General features: G+C 41.3%; 2 protein-coding genes across 2 annotated transcripts in view; one reads left to right on the top strand and one right to left on the bottom strand.

The window, feature by feature from the left end:
- Positions 1–25,578, bottom strand: part of LOC134537381 (uncharacterized) — an 843,397-nt gene that overhangs the window by 215,858 nt on the left and 601,961 nt on the right. The window lies entirely within an intron of this gene.
- Positions 12,597–25,578, top strand: part of LOC134537167 (uncharacterized) — a 54,533-nt gene continuing 41,551 nt past the window's right edge. The window contains exons 1-2 of the mRNA XM_063377426.1: positions 12,597–12,674; positions 17,320–17,412. Coding sequence (XP_063233496.1) covers positions 17,349–17,412 — 64 coding nt within the window. The 5' untranslated portion in view covers positions 12,597–12,674; positions 17,320–17,348. The remainder of the gene's footprint in view (positions 12,675–17,319; positions 17,413–25,578) is intronic.

Here is a 25,578-nt window from a genome sequence, read left to right as displayed (position 1 = left end):
TTAATGATTTTAATCAGATATATTTATATCGGTCACATAACTTCACGCGTTATGTGTCTTACTTCACAGTTGATTGGGTCTGTTTGGTGTAAATTATCGTCGAATCAAGCTTTCATCTACAATGCAAAAAACCAACCAAAACTGTTGGCTTTGGACACTAGTGCGCCACGCTTATGTGGTTGATTTGCGATGGTTGATTCTGTTCCATTCTCTCAACGTGATTAACACTGGTTTCGAGTCACATTAAACTATTTTGCACACCCGTGCGACTTGTGACATCTGTGGTTTTCTTACTAGCAGTATGTGACTCGGGCCACTAATGTGGAGCGATGTGTCGCACGGGAAAATGCTGGGATGGTTTCTTACTGGAGACAGATGGACGATTCCTCTCTCTACGTCTTCGGCCTGTGTGGTCGAGAGTAGTCGGCTAGTGGCAACTATAATACTATAACATTTCCCTTTGTCTCTATGGATTTTGGTTCGCGCCAGATGGCAGCGCAGCAGGTAAATATAGTTCGTCCTGGGACAATGGCTCCTGGCTGGGGATCCGGGGATCCGCAGCGGCCATCATGGATTACGTCACTTACGGAGGCAAAAAAACCTCAAAAGACCTCATTTTTCACCTAAATTACCTTATCTCAAGGGTAAATTTCCCTTGTTTTGAGAGAAAATTTCCCTTTCGAAAAAAAATATTTCCCTTTTTTTCCCCCAAAAAAATAATCCAGAGGTGCAAGCTCCCCCAGGGAGGGGCCTTGCTCTTTTGTAGAGTGCTAGAGTGCTAGAGTGCTAGAGTGCTAGAGTGCTAGAGTGCTAGAGTGCTAGAGTGCTAGAGTGCTAGAGTGCTAGAGTGCTAGAGTGCTAGAGTGCTAGAGTGCTAGAGTGCTAGAGTGCTAGAGTGCTAGAGTGCTAGAGTGCTAGAGTGCTAGAGTGCTAGAGTGCTAGAGTGCTAGAGTGCTAGAGTGCTAGAGTGCTAGAGTGCTAGAGTGCTAGAGTGCTAGAGTGCTAGAGTGCTAGAGTGCTAGAGTGCTAGAGTGCTAGAGTGCTAGAGTGCTAGAGTGCTAGAGTGCTAGAGTGCTAGAGTGCTAGAGTGCTAGAGTGCTAGAGTGCTAGTTTAGCCTGTAAATCCCCATATCTGTCATTTAGCCAATTTATTCAGGGTCTGATTTAGGGAGCAACGGCAGCCAGCTTGTATTACGTCACTTCCGGCAACCATCTTGGATGACCTTGACCTTGACCTCAGACCCCGACGGCCATCTTGGACTCGGCCATTTTGTTTTCTAGACCATTCCGCCATTTTTAATAATGATGTTACAACCACCATTTTGTTGTCCTTAGCTTTCCACACGGAATCGAGCACCCCCACTTCCTTGTATTTCATTTTTTTTACGATGGCATCATCATCGAGCACCCCACTCCTATGTGTTTCGTTTTTAGTTGCGATTACATCATCTAGCACCTTACTCATGTGTTTTGCACTTTTCGTTACAATGACAACATCGAATGCCCCAATCCTTTGCGTTGAACTATCCGTTAATATATCATCAAACACACTAATCCCAGGCGTTGTACTTTACGTAACGATGAAACCGTCAGTGTCTGCTGGAGGCAGCCATTTAGTTATCGTTTACTGGGTGCCACCATCTTGATTTCATCTGGTGGATGTCACCATCTTGTTTCTGGTGTATGTTCCTAAAGTATGTCAGTGTATGTATGCATGTAAGGTCAAGTTTTTATTTCCTTCCAATGTTGTTATGAATCTTATAGACAAAAAAATATACTATAAATCCACAATTTTTTTTATTTAACCTCAGCCATTTTTCTCCTGATAACAGGTTGTGGCCGCCATTTTTTCTTCAAAACATACAATTTTTTTAAAGACATTTCAATTTATTTACAGACTTAATCACTACACAGTAGAAAAAATTAGTCCTTATTATATTTAAAAGGTGGACTCATATATGTTATTATTAGAGACCGGAAAATTCCGCGGGTTCAATGACCTCCAGGATAGACTCCAATATCCTCTACACACACGGGCAAATACCAACTGTTCATTGGCTGCTGACTTGTCAGTCGTCTCGACTGGGTGGCCTGTGATTCGACACTTCTATGAGTGAGGGTCTCTAATTGGCCCTCAGTCCTCCAGATTAACAGTGAACCAATGACTGAAGCAGCACTAAGGTATAACTATTTGAATTTTAGCATAACACGAAATGAACCAGCGAATATTTCAGGTCTCTAGTTATTATAGGCTATATCAAATTAATCATTTCATCATCGTGGATATAATGCTGGTGAAAATATTTTTTTTTAAATTAATAATACTTTATTTAAATACTTATCGAATTTTTTCTTCCGACAGTTTTTTGTTTTGTTTTGTTGGACAAGCGACCGCTAGAGCGCGGTGCTGTCGACAGGTCCGGCCGCCGAAAGAGAGCGCCGCGCGATAACCCCGGGTCGCACGTGGAGGCCCGGGAACACCCTGACCCCGCACGCGCCGACAGAGACCTCTGCCCGCGGGGCAGTCCTCGGACCCGGGACTCCGCCCCCCTCCACGCCCCCGGGAGGCGTGACGCAGCGGGATCGCACGCGCGCGTCCCTCGTCAGGCGCGTTGCGAGATGTTTACATTGCGGGCCGGGGAGTGACGCAGACCACGTGTAGTTATGAAATTCCGTCCCTAAGTGGCTGGGGGGGGGAAAAAAAAGGGGGGGGGGGGTTTGACTGTAAAGTCGGTTTACGGACGATAATTTTTTTACGTGATAACATCTTAAGAAAATATTGATGAAAAATTGCATACTTTTTTTTTTAATTTTCAAATATTATTTACAGTTTTTTTTGCAAATTTAATTTTAAATAATTTATTTAAATATGATCACGAACAATTATTAGTTAAAAAAATCCCCGCCTTAACCTGTTTGGTATTATAGAAGATTTTCCCGCACGTTGGTTGGGGCCGGTTCTTGCACGCTCGGCTCAGGCGGAACGTGACAATTTTTTTTTTCGTGCGTGCAGCCGGCGTTCGTCGATTTATAAGACGTTATCACGTCAAAAAATAAAAAGGTAAATTCAGTTTTAATTTAGGAGTCGAGTCTCAGACCCTAAAACAGTGGCTTTTTGGTAATTTACGTCCGCCACACGGTCGTATAGTAAGGCCTGGCAACTTCCCGTCCTTCTCCTTGGCGAATACCCATCCGCTTAGCGAAGCTAACTCAATGCGTTAATAATAGTTGAGAACTTCGCCGATGGATGGCGTTGGACTAAATTCATAACGCGCTCTCGTTTGGTGCGTCCGTCACGTCTTGCCTAGGGGTTACCTGCCTTCACATCAAAATGAAGCTGAAGATTGGCGTCCCGGTTTTGCTTATGCGTAGCCTTGAGGCACCGAGACTGTGCAATCAATGGGACTTCAAAATCAAAATTTCCCGTTTTTCAATTGTATGTCCTCAAGACTTTTTTGATGACTCGTTCACCTTACGTAAGAATAAACGACATGTTTTCGAGTATTTTTTTTTCTTCTGTTGATATTCTAAGCCTTTAAAATACAACTCATTCCTCACAATGAATATTCTGTTTTCATTTTAAATTATTGCGAATCATTGGCTTGGTGGCTTACTCAGTTATGGCTTACCAATTTTCAAGCATAAATATTTACGGATTTTTAAGATGGCGGGAGTAATCAAAAGTGTAACGTTTCTATAATCCAAAATGGCTGATGTGACGTAAACAATTTTGTATTAAAAATTTATTTAAAGTTAAATTAAGATTTTTTTATTTCTTTATAAATAAATTATTTGGTTATCCTCGCCGGGAATTGAACCGAGGACAGAAATGAATTCAAACAACAGTTAATTAATAAGTAATTATTTTTTATGACTTTTGGGATTTCTTCCGAATTTCTAGCTAAATAATTACAGAATTTCAAAATTTGTGGATTCCAAGATGGCGGGAGTGGAGTCATCTAAAATGGCCGCCGAGGTCCTGATCATAAACCACTAGAGGTTGACGCGCGCGAACATGGCCGATACCTGACGATTGGCATCCGGCAGCCCCTATTTACATTTACTGTTATTATTATAAAAAAATCGGGAATTTTTTTAGAAATTTGTTTAAAAATTGCTTAATTTAATTTTAATACAACTTTTATAGAAAACTTATTCGACTAGTTAGTTTTTTTTTTTAACTTTTAGTACACTTTAATTAAAGTTTGTTTTTAAAAAGAACTTTTTTGACGTGATAACGTCTTATAAATCGATGAACGCCGGCTGCACGCACGACAAAGCATGACTCATTGTCACGTTCCGCCTGAGCCGAGCGTGCAAGCGAGAGCGCGGAACAAGCGATAGAGAGGCACGATCGGCCTAAAGCGTTCGGCTTGTGACGCATCTATCTCTCTTCCGCTCACGTTATCACGTGAAATTATCGTCCGTAAACCGACTAAACAGACAAACACCCCGCCCCCTTTTTTTTACGTTACATTGACTATCAATGCACATATATATGACAGGTGTGTAACACCCTTAACACTCTGGGGCGACTAAAATGCTGCCCCTTGGAAGGGCAGCCCTTCAGGATTTTTCTAGCAATGGTTTGTTTGTACAGCGACTGGAAGAGCATCCCATCCAATTTCTGAAAACATGTTTATTTAAGTGTTTAAATAATCCTGAAAACTTGCCCCTTGGAAGGACAGCCCATCAGGATATTTTTAACAGTGGTGTTTTTGAAAGGTTGTCTGAATTGTTGCCCCTTGGAAGGGCAGCCCTTCAGGAATTTTCTGATTGTGGTGTTTTTGAATGGTTGTCTGAATTGTTGCCCCTTGGAATGGCAGCCCTTCAAAATTTTTCTGACAGTAATGTTTTTGAAAGGTTGTCTGAATTGTTGCCCCTTGGATGGGCAGCCCTTCAGGATTTGTCTGACAGTGGTTAGTTTGTAAAGTGACCTAACCTAACCTAACATAAACTAACCTAAACTAACCACTGTCAGAAAAATCCTGAAGGGCTGCCCATCCAAGAGGCAACAATTCAGCTCCCCCAACACTCTAGTAGCTCCGCCACAGCAGGGGGTCGGTTGTCAGTCGCGCCATGATTCACCGCGGGGTGTAGCGTGGAGGGGCGGAGCGCCATATGGGGCGAGCTAAGCCCGCCATCAACGGGGTCAACGTTGTAAAAGCAATTAGCAGCGGCTCTGCAACCGACACCACGGGCGAGTTGAGTTCACAGTCATTAGCGGTCTGCTGAGAGAAAAAACAAACAAAAACAAGAAAACCTAAATTATTTTAATTAAATTAATAATACCTGGGATTTTATGAAAAGTTGTTGCTATTTGATGAAACGGACAGCTGTTCGGCCGGGATGGCGGATATCCGGGCCAACCTTGACGCCGGATATCCGGATATCCGGTCGAACACCGTGACGAGCGAACGATCGGGATGACTCGGGTGAGTTCGGGTCTTTTTCCGTAGGAAACCACTCACCACCAGGGGCGCTTGCGTCCCTGGTCAAATATCCCAGATACAAATAAAATTCAAAGCGGACCACGAGTCCAAGTGCCCAACCCCCGCATGGTAGACTCTTTTCTACTCTGTCCAACACTTCATCCAGACCATCCTCTGTCTCCTGTAAATTCCTACACGTAATGCATGCCAATTTGCATCCCGCATGAATGTGCCCAGGTTTTTCCATGTGTCTATGCAGGTTTTACCTGGGCCCAACCTATCTCTAGTTATAGTCTAGATCTAAGAGTGAGGGGAGTTAGTCATGGCGCCAATCGTTGCCATGGCTGGCCAATCCCCCTCCTAGCACACGGTGCATGCTCCCTCTCCCTGCATGGCTAATCCCAGCATGACTAGGCGTATAGGCTTCGGCCTGAGACGCACCTAGGTCCCTCCCTAACCCGGACCCTTCCAAAATACACTTAGTTTTAGTTAGGTTAGGGGGGGGGGGGGTTGTCTGTCAAGTCGGTTTACGGACGATAATTTGACGCCATAATGTCATAAGAAAACATTGATGAAAAATCGCATAATTTTTAATTTTCAAATATTATTTACAGTTTTTTGCAAATTTAATTTAAATAATTTGTTTAAAAATATTCACAAACAATTAGTTAAAAATCACGCCTTAAACTGTTTGATATTATAGAAGATTTATCTCGCACGGTGGTTGGGGCCCGGTTCTTGCACGCTAGGCTCAGGCGGAACGTGACAATTTTTCGTGCGTGCATCCGGCGTTCATCGATTTATAAGACGTTATCACGTCAAAAAAAAATTTAACGTGTTGTTGAACGTGATGCCCATCGCTAACCAGGACTCGCCCCCCCCCCCCCCCTTCCACACAGCGCGAGTAGCAAGGCATCGCAGTCACGTGATTGGCTGGCTTCAGCGAGTTGTACTGTGATACTCCTGCCTCTCTCACTCGAGAGACGTGTTTGTTTTTTTACCCGTATAAAATTTTCCTCTGCAAATCAAGGCAGCTGAACGAATTATTATTATTATTATTTTTACTTTAAGTAAACAAGATAGTGTTCAAAAAAACAACTGTGAAAGAGAAAGCAAAATATATATGTTCGAAAAACCCACACGGGGTACGAGAAAGGAAAAGATCAACACATATCCAAGCCATGAATTTTTAGTTTGGGCAATCCGAACTATTTCTGGAATCATTGTTCTACTCTACAGGCAGTTAAGGTTTTTGATTTATCTAAAATAAGATATCCGTGTTAGGTTTTTTTATTATAAATTTTAACAGCTTTTCATTTATTTTATTAGTTTGAAAGTTATAAACTAAATTCGAATTGAAGTGTACAAATTAATTTTTTTTCCCCGGTCACAAATAATGTTCGCTGTTATCAGACCGTCTCGTTATCAGCCAGAGGACGAGCTCAGGCCGCTATGAACATCTGTCGCGTGTTTCGACATCGAAGCGGCTTGCGAGAGCGTGTTCTGTTAGGGCGTGAGTGAGTCGTGTAAGCCAGTCAAATGTCTCAGGGAAATATACGACACAGATGAGCCCGCTCCGAGAACTGCAGCGACGGGGATGAAGGTGTTGACGGGATGCGCGCGACACTAGCGCTGCGCTGATGGACGGCGGTCCTCGCAAGCTGCTCTCTGATCCGAGCTGAGATTACTGACGGAACATTAGCCGTCACACGTGAAGCCTCTTCCGCCCCCCCCCCCCCCCCCCCCGTTTTTTTTTTTTTTTTAATTTTCACATACCGACATGGCTGTTCCAACCTGCTTTTAGTAACGACTGTAGTTAAGCTGTTTGAAAGAAAATTAGGTCGAAATAATACTGGTTAATACTTATATATGGATGGTGTTATGCACGAATGAGTTAACCAATAAAAGGAAAAAAAAGTTATTGAAATAATTGTGTAGGTAAAATGACACTATTAATTGAGATAATTTTTTTTTAACCGACATTCCTTGCTACTATGCCATCTTGCAACCAAACATTCAACGCACTGCCACAATACCGGTTATTGTGTGTTCAACTTTGAGCTCAATTTACTCAGTTGAAAATGTTTGTGGGTTGAACCATTTTTACATAACACCGTCAATATATGGGTGTGTATATGTATGCATGTGTGTGTATGTTTATATATATAAAGTCCAAAAACAATCTTCATAATACAAATATAATGATATAAGTAGCTTGGCTTCTGGGTTGTAGCCGCGTCCTTGGCGAATAATTCACCCGACGTTTCGGTCGACATTGCAGTCGCCATCATCAGGGAGCAGTTACCGACTGTAGGTGGCTACAACCCGGAAGCCGAGCCACTTCAGACAATGGCCGTGGAAGCCAGCGAACGTTATTGATGATACAAGTTGTAATTTTTTTCGTCGATGTGACCTCCAGTGCAGGCACAGCTCTGATGCGTTTGTAAACAAAGGGGCCGCCATATTGGCGCGTGAAGTGCACTGAAGTCCCTCCCTTCTGTCCAGACCTCGGCGGACCTCGAGCTACGACTGCATGTTTCCCCGGTCTCTGGCCCCGGGCGCCACCACCCCGGAAGCCTTCTTCTCACACACGAGAGAGCCAAACGTACGATCGTGCATCTTCGGTTTCTTTTGTTCATTGTAAAAGGTTAGGTTAACTACATTATAAATACTTTAAAACATTGTGGACGGTTGATTTGATTAGGATAGCTACATTAAAGATACTGTGAAATCATGTAAACGGTCTCCTAGCCCTGGATAGCTACATATTAAAAAGTTATTTGCTAAGCAACCATAAAAAGATTTTACAGTATTTTTAATGTAGCTATACTTACCTAATAAAACCAACCATCCACAATGTTTTAAAGTATTTATAATGTAGCTAACCTATCCTAATCGACCGCAAGATTTAATACCACACCGGTTTATACAATGAGATAGAACGGAGAAAAAAAAGCGAGCATGAACTTCGGGGAACTTCGGGTGTGGCTCTCTCGTCTGTGAAAAGAAGGCTTCCCCTTGCCACGCCGTCGTATCTTCCAACACCTCCGAGTACGTCGAGTCGAACAAAGGTGGAGGATTGTGACGTCACCGAAACCCTTACTCGCAGCCTCGCATGACTTGAGTTTCCATCAAATATTTTTTTATGCAGGACGGGTTATAAAATAAGCTGGATGTTTGGATGTGATCGGCCAATCAATTGCAATTTTTTTTCTGGTGAATTTGGCAAATTTTTTACCAATTTTGAGTCCTTTTTGACAAAATTTTAAGGTCAAGATAAAAGGTCAAGGTCATCCAATATGGACGCCGTGACGTTGGAGGTCTGTCGGTCATTGACCCCATCCACAATCCGTTAGTCGCGACACTTCAGAAGAGTGTCGGGGACCTGGTGGTAATTGTCTTCCGTCGGGTGGTTTCCCCCGACACTTCCTGCAACCCTGACATACCCTCACCCCCGGACACTCCTTTACTCGGTGCCATCGTGCTGGTCCGTCTGAGGGGATGGTACCTGGTTGACTAGAGGCCTTACGTTTCGGCGACAGTCAGACAGTTAAACACTGATATATACATGCAACTCTTGTAAATATATTACCTGGGATGTGATCCTGCTCCAACCATCCCCACATCAGTTCCCAGGGGCAACTCCAGGCGATGTACATAGTTGACTATGTTCCTGCGGTGATCTGATGATGAAAGTTTCGTCTGTACGATGTCTCAGTCATCGCAGTCTGCGGATATGATCCTTCCGGAAACGCCGATCACAACTTAATCACTTGGGAGAGAACATACAACTTTGGATTTTTTTTTATTAGCTGGTTAGTGGTGTCGATGAAGGCTGATTGGAAAAGCCTGATGAATGTATTGCGATGTGATTTTGTATCATAAATTTATAGTTAATGATTAATCATTGGCTGATATAGTTGTTTTGTTGCTGTGCGCCAAAGATAATATTTACGTTCCATTTAATTTTTAAACCCGACGGCGATTGAGTCGGTGTGTACGGATGGTTGGAGCAGGATTATTTCCCAGGTGACATTTTAATGAGAGTCCACTGTTTTCCTAAGCACTATCTCGCTCGTTCGATCCCGTCTAACTTGCGCACAAGAAAAAAGAAATGCTCTAGGGAAGAATGTGTACTATCAGCTAGCTCAAACCTTGTCAACTGGAAAGTTATCTCACTGACAACAGCTTCGGCGCCCCTCAGCTCTGAGCCGTCATGGGGGTCGTGTCTCAACGCCTGGCATGACAAAGTTGATGAGCGCCTAATTCTGAGTCATTTTCAACCCTGGGGTAGGAGGCCGATGGTGGTACACATGCTGGGATGGGTAGCCTCAGCCCCTGTGTATAGCCGAAGCTCTAACGCCCTTCCTGGTTGCGTATGCGGCGTGATCCGCATCCATGCCCATGGGGGCCCCAGGGCGGTAGGACCGTTAGGCTAAGAGCGCTGGGTCGAAAAAAGAAAAGGGGGGGGGGAAACCCCCTTGCCCAGCATAATCATCAACCCTGGAGGGGTTTTCGCCTGAAGCTTCTGGGCGCGCCGCATCGCGCGGTCTCTCAAACATTTGCATACCTTGTCCGAGCGCCGGCCTGGATCCAGGGTGAGGGGGGGAGCGGGGAGTCGCCCGTCCGATGACGAAATTCCTGAAAAATGATTGCCAACCGCCGTGCCATCGCAACCGCTGGTCGAACACCGGCTTCGTTATTGATTGGCATTATTGCGGTTCTTGGTCCGTGGTTGGGTTGTTGGTGGGGAGGAGGGCTTCGACCGTATAGCGTGTTTCGTTCTTGGACAATTCCAGTTTCATCAGCGGAGCGGCGGTGTTATTGCTGACCGTCGCTGAGGGCTCCATAACCCTCCCCCTCCCCTTCTCTACCGCCAGCCGGGCTTGCGAGTACAACCCGCGAATTGCTAGCTTCCAGTCGGTGCGCGGGTTCCAGCCACGAGATGTTCCAGGGCTTCTCTGGCCGTCCCTGCCGCCTGGAAGGTCGTGTGCATTGTGCCGCCATGCACGATGTCACAAACAGCTTCAGAAAAAAACATCCTGGCTTGTGCTAGAACTCTATCCTTGCTGAACAATGGAGAAGTTCACAAGCTGATGGAAGTTTTTTATAATTATTTTTATATATATAATTTTTCGTTATTTGCTGAGCTTTATTAAGCAAGATGTATGTATGTTGGTATGTATTTTGGTTGGTTCTTCTGATCATTCCTGTCGAGACTTATGTTGGTTTTCTCCGTGTGCTCCCGATTATTCGTGGCAATATTTCGTTGGATTCCTCTGTGTGGTCCTGGTTAAAACTGGTGAGACTTCTGCTGATATCCTCAGAGTTTTTTTCTGTTTATTCCTGAGAAAACAATCCCTGCATGTGTCTGTACATATATATATATATATATATATATATATATATATATATATATATATATATATTCAGATGAGACATGCAATTTTCTTCGGAGTTTCGTATAAATTGATGAATTCCTGTTACTAAATCAGCACTTAACAAAAATTTAATTAGGTGAAATTCAGACAAAAAAATTCATTACTCAGTCGAGTACTATGCCTTCAAACAGCTGAGAAACATGCAAGACGAACTTCCTTCTCATTGATGTCTTGCGAAACCCTCCTTCTCTTGCGATCGTGAGTGAGCATCCCGCATCCCGCATGAAAAATAAATAACATTTAGGTACCTCAGCACAACATGCCTCTTGCTGCAGCTGCACTTTTGGAAGATTGGTGGACGATGTTGTCTACAGTTCACAACGATTCAAATCATGTTACAACCCATAAGTGTAAAAAGCAAGATTCTCATGTGAAGTCGTTATTAATCCTTCACTCCAGCTGTATACATTCTTGCGACATTTTTTTCACCGCCTCGCTTTCTTACTTGTAAACTCCCCTTTCAAAACACATACATATTAATGAGGGATTTCAGTAGCACCGAGCATTCAGGTTAGTTTCGTTGAGTTTGAACCATGATTGTAGTTTAGTTGATCCAGTTTGTGCTGTTAATAATGCTTCTTCATTTCCTTCTTGAAATATGACTATTCGCTGACTCGGTAAGTGGACAGGAAGTCTCATCACACTATGTGATATATTGTGGCATCGGATATTCCCACGAACTCCAAATTGCTTCTGGTGCATTCACATATCGTCAGTTTATAAACTTAGTTATCTCATGACATCTCGATTCTGGCTCTTCATTCGATGTCATGGCAGAATTAGTGCAGTCATGTCCCTTGAATATGTATTTGTAGATGTATTTTATGGCACGAAAAGATGTACAGAATTCAACTTCAATGTGCGCATTGTTCTTTTAACGCTAAATATGGATTATAGGGAACTACACTACGGCTATACATTTGCACACCTCTGACTTCTGCCTGTTCAGTTGGCGATGTGATGTAAAATTCTTCAGTGATGGGAGTATTTATATTTAAGATACTAAACTCACCTCTGATGTGAAGGTAAATAGCTTACCCAACACCAAAAGGTAGGCATCGAAGATAAACTTCTCTGTTTGCTTAGTTATACGTCTTCTGATGCAACAAATACACTACATTTAACACTGAGAGGCCAAATTGTGGCAAACTAAGCCACGGCTCACTACTTGTTCACTTAAAAATTGCTGAAACTATCGACATCGTCAAAATATGTCGATATGCCCCCATGCATATTATCATTGCGCCACGGACTCGGTAGCAATGCTAGGAGGAACAGGTCAGCAAAGAGCAATGAATATGTTACACTGTAAGCGCATGAAAACTTAATTCTTACAGAGTTGAGTCAGTGAGTCAGTGATGAGCGTATATCTATGTTATGTATATTTGAAAGAGCTGTCTTCTGTATCGCCACTTCAGTTCTGTTAGTGCTGGCTTCGGAACCCCGGTAAGGCGTATTAATTAGTATCTAACATTTGTTTGTTTTGTGCTTCCTTCTTCATTAGCCTAGCGATGTAAACCGTGAAGGTTAATAATCCCAAAGAAATAAATTGCGTCAGGGTGAGTCTCGCCGCAGACGCCCACGCCTCAACAGGTGGGCGTCGTCCCCCACGGGGGGGGGGGGAGACCCCCGAGGGGGCGTGGTCGAGCGGGGAGGGGGTGGGAGCGGCCAATGGCGGCGCCGCGCGCCAGTTTATAAACGACCCTGCGCGGCGAGGCCCGCCAGGTGAGTCGCAGTCAGCTGCAGCCGCAGTGACCCCTCCAGGTGCCATCCGCGCAGGACGTCGCCGCGTTCGTCTCCCGTGAGTCTCCCTGACTTTCCCGTAACTCTCCCGTGGGCCTCTCTAAGTCTCCCGTAAGTCTCCCTAACTTCCCCGTAACTCTCATGTGCGTGTCTCCCTAAGTCTCTTGTGTGTGTCTCACTAAGTCTCCTGTAAGTCTCCTATGAGTCTCCCGTAAGTCTCATTGCCTCCCGTAAGTCTCCTGTGAGTCTCCCATGAGTCTACCGTAAGTCTCCTGTAAGTCTCTCATTATCTCCCTTACGTCTCTCGTTAGTCTCCCGCAAGTATTCTGTGTGTCTATACCTTGAGTCTCTCGTAAGTCTCCTTGTCTCCCGCAAGTCTCCTGTATGTCTCCCGTGAGTCTCCAGTAAGTCTCCTGTGAGTCTCTCACAAGCCTCTCGTAAGTCTCTCGCCGTGCTGGTTCTGCACTCTCGCGAGGGCTCTGGCTGAGCCGCTCTGTCTTCCACGCGCGACCTGCAGTGCTGCGACTGTCGGGCCGTGTTGCTACCACGGCGACGGCTAGGAATCGGGAATGCATGTCCAGTATAGGACCTAATCTACATTTCAACACAACCGCGAGAAGTACCTCAATCTAAAATAGTTTCTAAGATACGAGAAAACACGTGTGTATGGTGCTATTCACCGACTCATGCTATTTTTAATTCTTTCCTTTCTTTATAAGAAACAGATGTAAGTAAATTCAGTTTAATAGCTTTACCAATGAAGATACTTCTGGCATTTGTTAATTTTTTTTATCTTCAGTAAAATTACAGGCAGGGCCAACGATGCCCTCCTAAGAGAGAAGTAAGCCAATCAAGTACGCCGATTATAACAAAGATAAAAATGTTCTCCGTAAGAAATCGTTAAATGGGAAAGCAAAAATGGGTTGAGCACACTTATGACACTGAATTCTAACCTGAAGCCAGACGAATCCGTGAAATTTTCCGGGTCTTTAGTTATTAGATACTCTGACTTACTAAATTTCCTTATTATAATATTCTAACTTTTTGTACGGAATCCTGAATAACTTTACTATAAATAACCGTTCACAATAAAATCAAATTTGTTTTTCATTTAGAAAAACGTTCTCTGCGTGATTCATAAAGCAAAAAAATTTTAATAGGGTAACTTTGACTATTAATGCTGTACAAAAAAAATTGTACTATTCGAACTTGTGAAGTCATTTCAAAAGTAGACTCATTCAAGCGGGGTTATAAAATGTTACAACACGAATGATTTCCTTAAAAATATACATTTATTTTATTTTTTTGCAAAAGTACCATATTTCTAAACAATTTTCCGTCATGTTATAGATAATGCCATGAATATTATATACGTGCGTTGAAACCCACAGTTTAAATTTTAACTTTAATTTAATAAAACATAATTAAATATTTTTATTTTTTTATTTTTGCATATGAACAATGGTGGAGTGACAGATTAGAATGGTGGTATTTTACTTTGATTATCTGGAAGCAGTTGTTTATTATTATTATTATTATGAATATGGAATGATATCATTTGGTTGGTGTATAAAATGAAATATATCTGTATTGTAGGTTAACAGAGATATTTTTCAAGTAGCTTGGCTTCTGGGTTGTAGCCGCGTCCTTGGCGAATAATTCACGGACGTTTCGGTCGACATTGCAGTCGCCATCATCAGGGAGCAGTTAGGTACCTACTGACAGTTACCTACTCTTGAAGTAGGTAAACTGCTCCCTGATGATGGCGACTGCAACGTCAACCGAAACGTCCGTGAATTCATCCGCCAAGGACGCGGCTACAACCCTGAAGCCAAGTCACTTCAGAAAATGGCCGTGAAAGCCTGCGAACAGAAATATTTTAATATACTTGAAGCACGGGAGGATCAGTTAGGTGACGTCAGCGGGATGACGTCAGCTGTCACAGGGCGGACAAGTGGCGGGTCGACCCGGGGCCAGCTGTCCATAATACACGCGTGGTCCAATCACCGGGACTCTGACCTGTTCGACGCGCCTGTTCACCCCCGCGCTGACTGCCCCTCAACTGTTCGTCCCGAGTCTGCTGTGCTGCACTTTCACGCTTATTCAGTAGAGACCGGAAAAATTCGCGAGTACAATGACCTCCAGGATAGACTCTAATATCCCCTAAACACTCGGGCAATTGCCAACTGTTCATTGGCTGCTGACTTGTGAGTCGTCTCGACTGGGTGGCCTGTGATTCGACACTTCTATGAGTGAGGGTCTCTAATTGGCCCTCAGTCCTCCTGATTAACAGTGAACCAATGGCAGAAGCAGCACTACGGTATAATTATTTGAATTTTAGCATAACACGAAATGAACCGGCGAATTTTTCAGGTCTCTACTTATCAGCACTGCTGGTTTACAACTATCATAGTCCTCTGAAACCTACATACTTTATACCAATACAACACGTATTACATGAAGTAATAAATAACACTCACGAAATTTAGCTTCTGCGTGAGTACTACCAGTCTAATTTATATTTGCCTGCGGTAATCCATCTATAAAATATAAAAAAATTGTATTATTATCAGTGGCATATGTGTGAACTATAATATTTTAATCAATACCTTGATAAAAAATTATCAATTTTAAAATAATAATTGTTGATAGTTAAAAAAATACACAGAATATACAGAGAAACCATACTTACTTCTACACATTATAATTTAATTTATCCAGCCATTGATTGATAGATATTTTAAAATTATTAACAAACTCGGTTAATTAAAAATATGTCCTTGTGATTTTTTTATCGTCTGTTTCTTGTGACTCGTTCAGTTTCTTTGAGGTACATGTGTACTGTCGGCGCACCAATCACAGCCATCCAGTAAACGCGTCCTGATTGGCCCGGCCGAACAGGGCACTGGCTTCTCTTGCAGGCGGCAGCCAATCACAGTGAAGTAGCCGCTGGAGCGGGAAAAACCTATTGCAGTCTAGTGAGTCTTCAGATTTTTTGATGTGACAAAGTCTAATAAATCGATTAACGCCGGCTCCAGGCACGAAAAAGGATGACTCATTGTCCCGTTACGCACATTGTTCCGTTACGCTTTGTCCGGTTACGCTCATTGTGCGCTTGCGCCGCATCTATCTCTCTGCCACTCGATTGGAACAACCATCGATTTTACTTTTTCGAGACACATTAAACTTGAAACACTCCCATTCGTTTCCTACTTTTCCTATCATCGTCCTATCCTTAACAGAATAACACTGATTGGAAGAAGTTAAATAGCAAACATGTATAAAAGTTATAGTTAAAATTATCTCTTTATTAAAGTAATAAACATATTTGAATTAATGAGTGCAAATAAAAGTAAAATTATATATTAAATTGTAGATTTCATTTCACTCCTTTGTATCCATACAAAATAGTGATAATTCAATAAAAATGATTCAATTTTATTCATAAAAGTATGCAATCATTTAATCAATGTTTTGTTATGACGTTGTCACTTTAAACAATCGTCCGTAAACCAACTTTACAGACAACAATATTTTTTGAAAGTAATACACAACCTTATCGATATGTACCCGCAATGACTGAGCGATAAAATAACCATTTGTAATGGGTACTCTTCTGGTGCGGTGATGAACGACAGTTGCGACAACACCAGCTGTTAAATGGACGTAAGAGATGTGTGGGATTTGTGAGGCTGGTCAGGAACACAAGGGGGGGGGGGGGGGAGTGGAGGCGGGTACCACACTTGTCGCTTGCCTTCCATGCAGGCGTCAGTGATTCCAATTAATGCGCCGAATTGTCCTTTCACGAACCTCCCGTTCTATTCCCTTTTTGACGTGATTACGTCTTGTAAATCGATGAACGCCGGCTGCACGCACTAAAAAAGCATGACTCATTTGTCACGTTCCGCCTGAGCCTAGCGTGCAAGCGAGAGCGCGGAAACAAGCGATAGAGAGGCACGATCGGCCTAAGCGTTCGGTCTTGTTATATTTAAATTAAATTTGCAAAAAAAACTGTAAATAATATTTGAAAATTATAAAAAGTGTGCAATTTTTTATATCAATGTTTTTTATTATGACGTTATCACGTAAAATTATCGTCCGTAAACCGACTTTACAGACAAACCCTCTTTTTTATCTCCGCACACTCCGCCCTGCGCGTATCCTGGGTCGCCGTGAGATCCTGCTCTGCCGGAGACTCGAACCCGCGCCAAACGAGGCGAGGCAACTCCTGTCGACCGAGTAGCTGCTCACTGACCTAGCGTCGAGCGACCAGACAGCGGCCCTGTGAGGAACAACGGTGTGGACTCTCGGGCTGCGGGCTCACAGGACTGCGACATCGCACGACATTGTACGTAGAGACCTGTAAAATTCGCGGATTCATTTCGCGATAGGATAGAGTCCAAATACTTTTGACATTATTTCGCTTCAGAGGTTTGGCCACAGTTTATCTGAAGGACTCTGGGCCAATGAAAAATCTTTAACAGAAGAATTAGCGAATCACGATCATTCCAGTCAACAGGTGTTACGAGTCGGTAACCAATCAGCAGATTTAATTTGCACGAGTGCGTAGAGGATCATGGAGTCTATCCTATAGGTATTTGAAATAGCGAATTTTACAGGTCTCTACAAGTACTACACCAAGCATGTGTTCAGGTACCAAGTAGTCTCCATGCCACGTGGTCCCCACCTCCTGTGTGTTGCAGGACTCGAGTCCCGACTGCCAGGACCTGTCATGGCGCGCTGCAGGGGAGTCCTGGCGTGCTGCTTGCTGGCGTGTCTCGCTGTCTGCTGCTCGGGTGAGTGGCGCCGTGCTGTGTTCACTGGGCCCGGCTACACTTTGGTCCTGTGTTCACTGGGCCCGGGGCAGGGCAGTGTGGACCGCTGCTAGGGTGAGTGGTGCCATGCTGTGTTCACTGGGCCCGGCTACACTTTGGTCCTGTGTTCACTGGGCCCGGGGCAGGGCAGTGTGGACCGCTGCTAGGGTGAGTGGTGCCATGCTGTGTTCACTGGGCCCGGCTACACTTTGGTCCTGTGTTCACTGGGCCCGGGGCAGGGCAGTGTGGCCCGCTGCTAGGGTGAGTGGTGCAGTCTAGACTGCACTGCTGTGTTCACTGGGCCCGGGGCAGGGTGCTGTGCCCCGCTCTGCAGGTTGCACGGCCATGCAAGATTATTCCTCACTGTAAGCATAATGGTTTTGCCAGTAACGCGGATAGATTCTTAGTTCATGTACTAGAGACATTCCATTGTGTTTTTTTTTATGTACTGGTCTTCCAAAATATTTATTAATCTCAATCTATAACACAATAAAATTTATCAAATTATTTATTTCGTGAAAATCATAACTTTCTAAAATTAATTTAATGGGATATTGTTGGTTTTTTATAATGAACTGAAAGATGTGGAAAAAAACCTTTGAGCTAGCTGTTTAAGTGTTAGCATACTATTAAAAGTAGCTGATTGTTTCAACGACTCGTTTGAACATCGCTTCATGAGCATATTTCCCTGTGTTACGTCTGCTAGGAGTGATAATATCACACAGTGGCTACTGCAATTAATAAATTAAATATAAAATAAAGTGAAGAGAAAATGTCCCCAGGGCTAATCTCTCTGATAATATTAATGATTTTTGTTTTACGTGGTTATTTTTTATGATTAGTGGAAAACTTATCTTACTAAAATCTGCACAAAAATTTTAATGTGTTACAGTAGTGATATATTGTAGATATGAATTAACAACGTTAATAAAACCTTTTTTTTGAAAGTCTTTCGTTATTGTTTTAGTCGTATAATTTTTTGTGAAAATAAAACAAGGCTTGTTTTCGTAAGCCTGCACGAAATAAGTTAACGAGTTTGCACATAATTTGAAATAGGGATGGTTATAGCTGCATGGATAATAACTCTAGTAAGTCAATATATTATATTGACGTGTGATAAGAATATTTGCTCGTGTAACGGTTGCTTGATCTGTTCCATCTGTGATAAGCACACTCGGCAGGTAATCCTGCACTCAGGTGTGCGTTCTTATCTGAAGCACGGGAGTAAGACGGACATACTGTACCCCTCGTTTTTTTGACGTGACAACGTCTAATAAATCGATGAAAGCCGGCTGCACGCACGAAAAAGTGTCCCATTGCGCACATTGTCCCGTTATGCTGTGTCCCGTTATGCTCATTGTACGCTTGCGCCGCATCTATTTCTCATCCACTCGATTGGAACAACCATCGATTTGACTTTTTCGAGGCACATTAAACTTGAAACACTCCCATTCTTTTCCTACTTTTCCTATCATCGTCCTATCCTTAACAGAATAACACAGATTGGAAGAAGTTAAATAGCAAACATGTATAAAATTTATAGTTAAAATAATCTCTTCGTTAAAGTAATAAACCTATTTGAATTAATGAGTGCAAATTAAAGTAAATTTATCAATTAATTTGTAGATTTCATTTCCTTCCTCCTTTGTATCCATACAAAATAGTTATAATTCAATAAAACGAGTCAATTTTTATTAATAAAAGTATGCTATTATTTCATCAATGTTTTGTTATGACGTTGTCACGTTAAACTATCGTCCGTAAACCGACTTTACAGAAAAACAATTTTTTTTTCGAAACAGATAAGCAAAGCACACTAAGTACAGTTCGCTGAGTTGTATTCCGAACCTCATTTCCAAGTCAGTTTTCATCAACTTCTGAGGAAGAATATAATCTCTAATATATATATATATATATATATATATATATAACCTGTTTGGTCGTTTCCTGTATTATTTTGCATTGTATTAACAAGTTGTTTAGAAAAAATTCAGACTTTCCAGAAATTATTAAAAATTGCATAAATGATGATTCTAAAAACCTGACCATTCACACATTTGACCGCTAAGTCTGAAATTTGTGATCAACTAGAGAAACTAAATTTACAGTGTATTAGGAAAGAGCTTCAAGAAAAATGTGCTTTTTTAAGACTAAGATTTCTAGTAAATAACTTATTTCAGGTTTTGACGTTATAATACATTGCCGTTTTAAGTAATTTTGTGTTATTTATTGGTAAATGTTTCAGGTACGTACTCACAAATTATAAGCGTTAGTTAATATGTAGCTCAATACTGTATGCCATGTGTTTGGGGAAAAAATATTGTTTTTCCACCTAATCGCTTCTGAAACGAGTTATAGTGTCTTGTTAATGAAATTTGACTATGAGGTAATAACTTTAATTAATATTCAAAGTCTGAAACAAAACAACATGCATTTAATTTTAAGGAAAATTTGTGAATAAGAAATAAATTTAAGGTTTAGCTACAGCAAAGATAAAATTGCGTACGCCGTTTCGAACCATTGAATCGAATTAATTGACAAGGTACAGATGTGGGTATAATTGAAGTCGCAGAACTTATAATATTATTTTTAACGATAGTTTATAAATGAGTGATATTTAATGCGCTTATAATCAGGGCGAATTTTAAATGCAGGGCAGTTTAATAAATGCCGCTAATTACAATAATTTGATAGTTTTATAAACTTCTTTTCTGTAAGCGTTTAAATTTAATGAAAATAGTTTTCAACGTTAGTAAATGTGACAATTTATGGGGGGAAAATCAATCAAAGAATTTGATTTAATTTCTAAAAAAAAATTTTAAATGATAAATTGAAATTCATTTGATTCAGTTGCATGAAACATACAGGCGCTCTGCCAATTGTATGGGAGTTATTCGGGGGACTGTTGACTGACCGCACAACAGGTACGTACGGCGCATTGCATACCCGTAACTGCCGCAGGGGCAGCAGGTAGGCCTGCAGGATGATACATGCTGTACCGGAACCCACAGGTAGCCCGTATGTGATCACGAACCAACACGCGGTATGTTTCCTTATTTCCGCGAGACATTTGGCAACGGTGTAAATAAACGACGTGAAAGGGCCAGCATCTACTAAAGGTTAATTCATGCCGGTGTAATAAAACATAACTATCATGTTTCTTTGATGAATAAAATTTAATTATTTGTAGTATTTTTTTTTTCAAGCATTTAACATTATCGCTGATTTATTTCATATTTAAAATCAATTCTGTGCTTCCAATGTTGCCAAACGTGAGCATTGCCACTGCAAGAAAATAATATAACCTCTGTAGTAACAGTTCTTAATCTCAATTACAGTTTTACGTGGAAATTAATTTTTACTATATTTACGCTATCCGACACGATTAAGTATGTTAAAATAAACACGCACTACTATTATCATACACTATTTAATAATAATTACACGTTATCACATCGCTAATATTTTATTCGCTTCTTACAACCAGCTGATACGCGCTTGTGGTATAACGTAACACCGGTGCAATAAATTCCATGCAATACGTGGTTCATACTCGACAGTCAAGAAGTCTTAATTTGTCGGGGTTCGTCGAGCAATGTGCTTGGTCGTGCTCACGCTACATCTCTCCGCGCGACCAATCACCAGTCAGGAAGTGTCACACGCAACAGGACGGGCGCTCACATACTCTGACCCTTCCGTCTACCAATCAAAGTCCAGCGTGAGGCAAACGTGGAGAAGTTGAGAAGAAGCAAAAGAAACGGTAATTGAGCCCGTGATAATTCATTTTTGACGTGACAACGTCTAATAAATCGATGAACGCCGGCTGCACGCACGAAAAAGTGTCCCGTTACGCTGTGTCCCGTTACCCTCATTGTACGCTTGCGCCACATCTATCTCTCTTCCACTCGATTGGAACAACCACATCGATTTGACTTTTTCGAGGCACATTAAACTTGAAACACTCCCATTCGTTTCCTACTTTTCCTATCATCGTCCTATCCTTAACAGAATAACACAGATTGGAAGAAGTTAAATAGCAAACACGTATAAAGGTTATAGTTAAAATAATCTCTTCGTTAAAGAAATAAACATGTTTGAATTAATGAGTGCAAATAAAAGTAAATTTATCAGTTAAATTGTAGATTTCATTTCACTCCTTCGTTGTACCCATACAAAATAGTGATAATTCAATAAAAATGATTCAATTTTATTCATAAAAGTATGCAATCATTTCATCAATGTTTTGTTATGACGTTGTCACGTTAAACTATCGTCCGTAAACGGACTTTACAGACAACCAATTTTTATGATAGTCATGCTACCCGACACAGACCGTGTGAGAAGACCAACAACGTGTGTGTCGAGTAGCCTAACTATAATAAAAAAATTAATTATCACGTAAACTGTAATTGAGATTAGGAACTGTTACTGTAGAGGTTATATTATTTTATTGCTGTGGCAATGCTCACGTTTGGTAACATTGACAGCACAAAATGTATTTTATTAAATAAATAAGCGAGAAATTTAAATTCTTGAAAAAAAAATACTACAGATAATTACATTTTAATTCATCAAAGAAACTTAATAGTTACGTTTTATTACGCCAGGAATGAATTATATCGGTATAATAATTCATGTTGTAGAGTCGCGCATAGAATTAGCATTGTCGAGATGGAAAGTGAGTTTGTGTTTGTGGGAGCCACGCCGACGGCGGTAATTCAGCCCGTGGTACGAGGGGAGAGAGTCTTGGAACACGTGTGTCGGTCGGGACGGGAAAACGAAGTGAGTGTGTTTTTTTTTTTTTTTCTTCCTGCGGGAACGTAACACGAAATCGCTGGTCCTGTCGTGTTTTTTTTTGTTTTCGTGTCGCCCGGCAGACGTGGCTTTCTTCCCTTCGTTTGTCCCTCTGACGGTATTCATTCGTCGTGTCTCGCGTCACAGAACCCTGTTTGTCCCGCGGCGCGTGAGAGGAACAGCCCGACTTGTCGCCGGTGAAGCGACTGCTTGGAACACGTTCCGTATCGGCGCGACGGCGCTGCACTGGTGCCGTCTGTGCGCCGGTGGCCTCTCGGGCCAGTATGCTGGAGACCGTCGGCCACGCAGCCACGCCACAACGCCACCACGCCACCACGCCACCACGCCACTACACAACCACGTTACCACACAGACATCACGACCCCCCCCCCAACGCAACCAACGCTACAAAATCACAGTCGTTCATAAAAAATTGGTTGTCTGTAAAGTCGGTTTACGGACGATAGTTTAACGTGACAACGTCATAACAAAACATTGATGAAATGATTGCATACTTTTATGAATAAAATTGAATCATTTTTATTGAATTATCACTATTTTGTATGGATGCAAATAAGAGGTGAAATGAAATCTACAATTTAATTGATATATTTACTTTTATATGCACTCATTAATTCAAATATGTTTATTACTTTAACGAAGAGATTATTTTAACTATAACTTTTATACGTGTTTGCTATTTAACTTCCTCCTTTAATCTGTGTTATTCTATTAAGGATAGGACGATGATAGGAAAAGTAGGAAACGAATGGGAGTGTTTCAAGTTTAATGTGCCTCGAAAAAGTCAAATCGATGGTTGTTCCAATCGAGTGGAAGAGAGATAGATGCGGCGCAAGCGTACAATGAGCGTAACGGGACACAGCGTAACGGTACAATGTGCGTAACGGGACACTTTTTTCGTGCATGTAGCCGGCGTTCATAGATTTATTAGACGTCACGTCAATAACGAAAGTCCCAATACGCCACCGCATTGTAAATGTAACTGAAATAATCACGTAAAGTTACAGCTATTTGTAATTTTTTTGTACATTTACATGAAATCAACTGCATCTCTACGGAGAAAAAAAAATTGTTACCAGTAGGCCTAATACGGAGTTCGGATTCTTTCCCCGGCATTTCCACTTCTTGTTGTCCCGGTACCTCTAATATACCTGAATAGCTTTCCAGTGTTAACTGCGCACGTTCTAGCGACTGTTAGGATTATTTTTAACCATGTTTGCGCGAATAGGTTCTTTTAATGTGATAACGAGAATAATAAATTTTTTACTGGAATGTGCTACACGTGTTGAATTTTTATTTTTTTTTTTCATAAAAGAAATAAACTGTGCAACCTTCGCCTTTGCTGACCTTTGACCTCGTCTGAACTCAACACTCCTTATCTGTCGGGATCGTCGACACATTCGCTCGATGTGTGCATCCTACTTTATTTCATGTCTTAATGAGCTCAGATATTGCCCCGAACTTTGTATCTTCTTATCGAATGTACTTCTCAGGACGATGATGCCCCAGTGATAAAGATTCTTGTTCAGTCAATGAACTGCAGTGTGCCTTCAAGGAAATACATCGCGGCCAATATCAGCGTTCGGTTTGCAATGGAGGCCAATAGAGGTCAGAGCTGTTATGAGCCTATAAAGTTCGCGGCTGGTATGCGCTTACAAAATGCCACAGCTGTGTCACTTCAGAGGCCACATCTGCCACGCAAACAGAAGTCACAGATGCTACATGCCTATAGAGGCCACAGGATAATATTTGACCTTTTTAATGCTACTGCTATTATAAAATTTACATCTCTTAAAAATCTGGTTTACAGCAAAAACGTTACAGATTTATTGAAATTATTTATTTAACGTATTGTAATGATTATTTGTATTTATTAGTATATTCTTCTACAGCATTTTATGCGTAAACATACTTACAACTGTTCTATCAAACGAAAACTCTATGTACATGGAGCAGTCGTTTTTTTGAAATGTTGCGGACCCATCTAAGGAAATTCTAAATTCATGAATTAACAACGTTAGTCTATGATCAGCTGTTGTTTAAGCATAATGAACGTGCAACTGCTGGCGTGATAAAAAATATTCTCTATAATTTATGTTCAGAATCCGTCTGTTTGGAGATGCGTAGGATTAATCATGTAAATTTAATTATGTTTGATAATAGCAGGGCATTTCCTTAAAAGTTATGTATTTAGAAGTGATTCAGAGTGCGAAGAATCTTATTAAGTCCCAAATTACTGTAACTGAGATTTTAACTAAAATTTTCATGAACCGCGTGGTACATATTAACTATTTAAATCCACAAGCTGATTTCTTCGAAGTGAGACATTTTTTTTTGCAAACTGATTAATACTAAATTTTCTATTTTACTCATGACTCAGAAGTTTTCATTTTAAATAATCTATGATTGAAGTTAGTTAGCCGAATAAATTTCAGTTTTTAATTTGTTTACTTTGAATTGAGTTATACAGTTCATACACACTGAGTTAGTAAAGTATATTGAATTACATAAAACTTTTATATAAGACATTTGTAGTCAATGTGTCTCACTTGTATGCAGACCAGATTCTTCTGGTAGTAATATCTACGAATAAGATATATCAAACCTCATTATGTAAATATTATCAAAAGAATAATTTATGAACTTATGCCGTTGTTTCAAATTGTTGTAAACACAAATATTACAACTGTGTGTACAATTGAGTCATGAAAAAAATGTAAAATAATTTTGTTCATTTTCTTAACTGAATATTTTACTTGTTAATATTTTGCCGACCCGAATACAGTGGTAAATGAATTTTACTCAGAAATTAAATAAGTAACTGTTTCAACTAAAGTAATACACAAGTAAACAGCGAGTGTCATATGATTACACCCACTAAACTATTGTGATAGTATAAGGGCGTCTATAGTGGTGACTATCATAATCATACTACTAGACTACTGTACACTTAGTATATACGCCATATATCCATACCATACCATACCATACCATATTGGTAAAACCATACTTTTGATAATGACTTGAGGGGCTATTATTTTTTTTAAAATTGGGACTTTCCTTTAACTTGGAAGTATTATATACCAGCTCTACCCCCCCCCCCCCCCCCAACCCAACTGGGCCAACACTGGGTAGACACTGACAGTTCGGAGTCTAGCCTGATTTTAAAATACATCGCGAAATGGCAGGGAGCGAGAATTGATTCTTCGCCCAGATATCTTAATCCACCAACAATCGCAAAAACCTATCTTGAAGCATGGTTGATCGGTTACTTCAAGCGACACTAGCGCTCTGATACCTGGGTGTGACGGCCTAAATCGTAGCTAACATTTC

Source organism: Bacillus rossius, chromosome 12, assembly GCF_032445375.1.
Source record: "Bacillus rossius redtenbacheri isolate Brsri chromosome 12, Brsri_v3, whole genome shotgun sequence".
Lineage (NCBI taxonomy): Eukaryota > Metazoa > Arthropoda > Insecta > Phasmatodea > Bacillidae > Bacillus > Bacillus rossius.
Note: the sequence above shows the minus strand (reverse complement) of the source record. Positions and strands in the feature narration are given on the sequence as shown.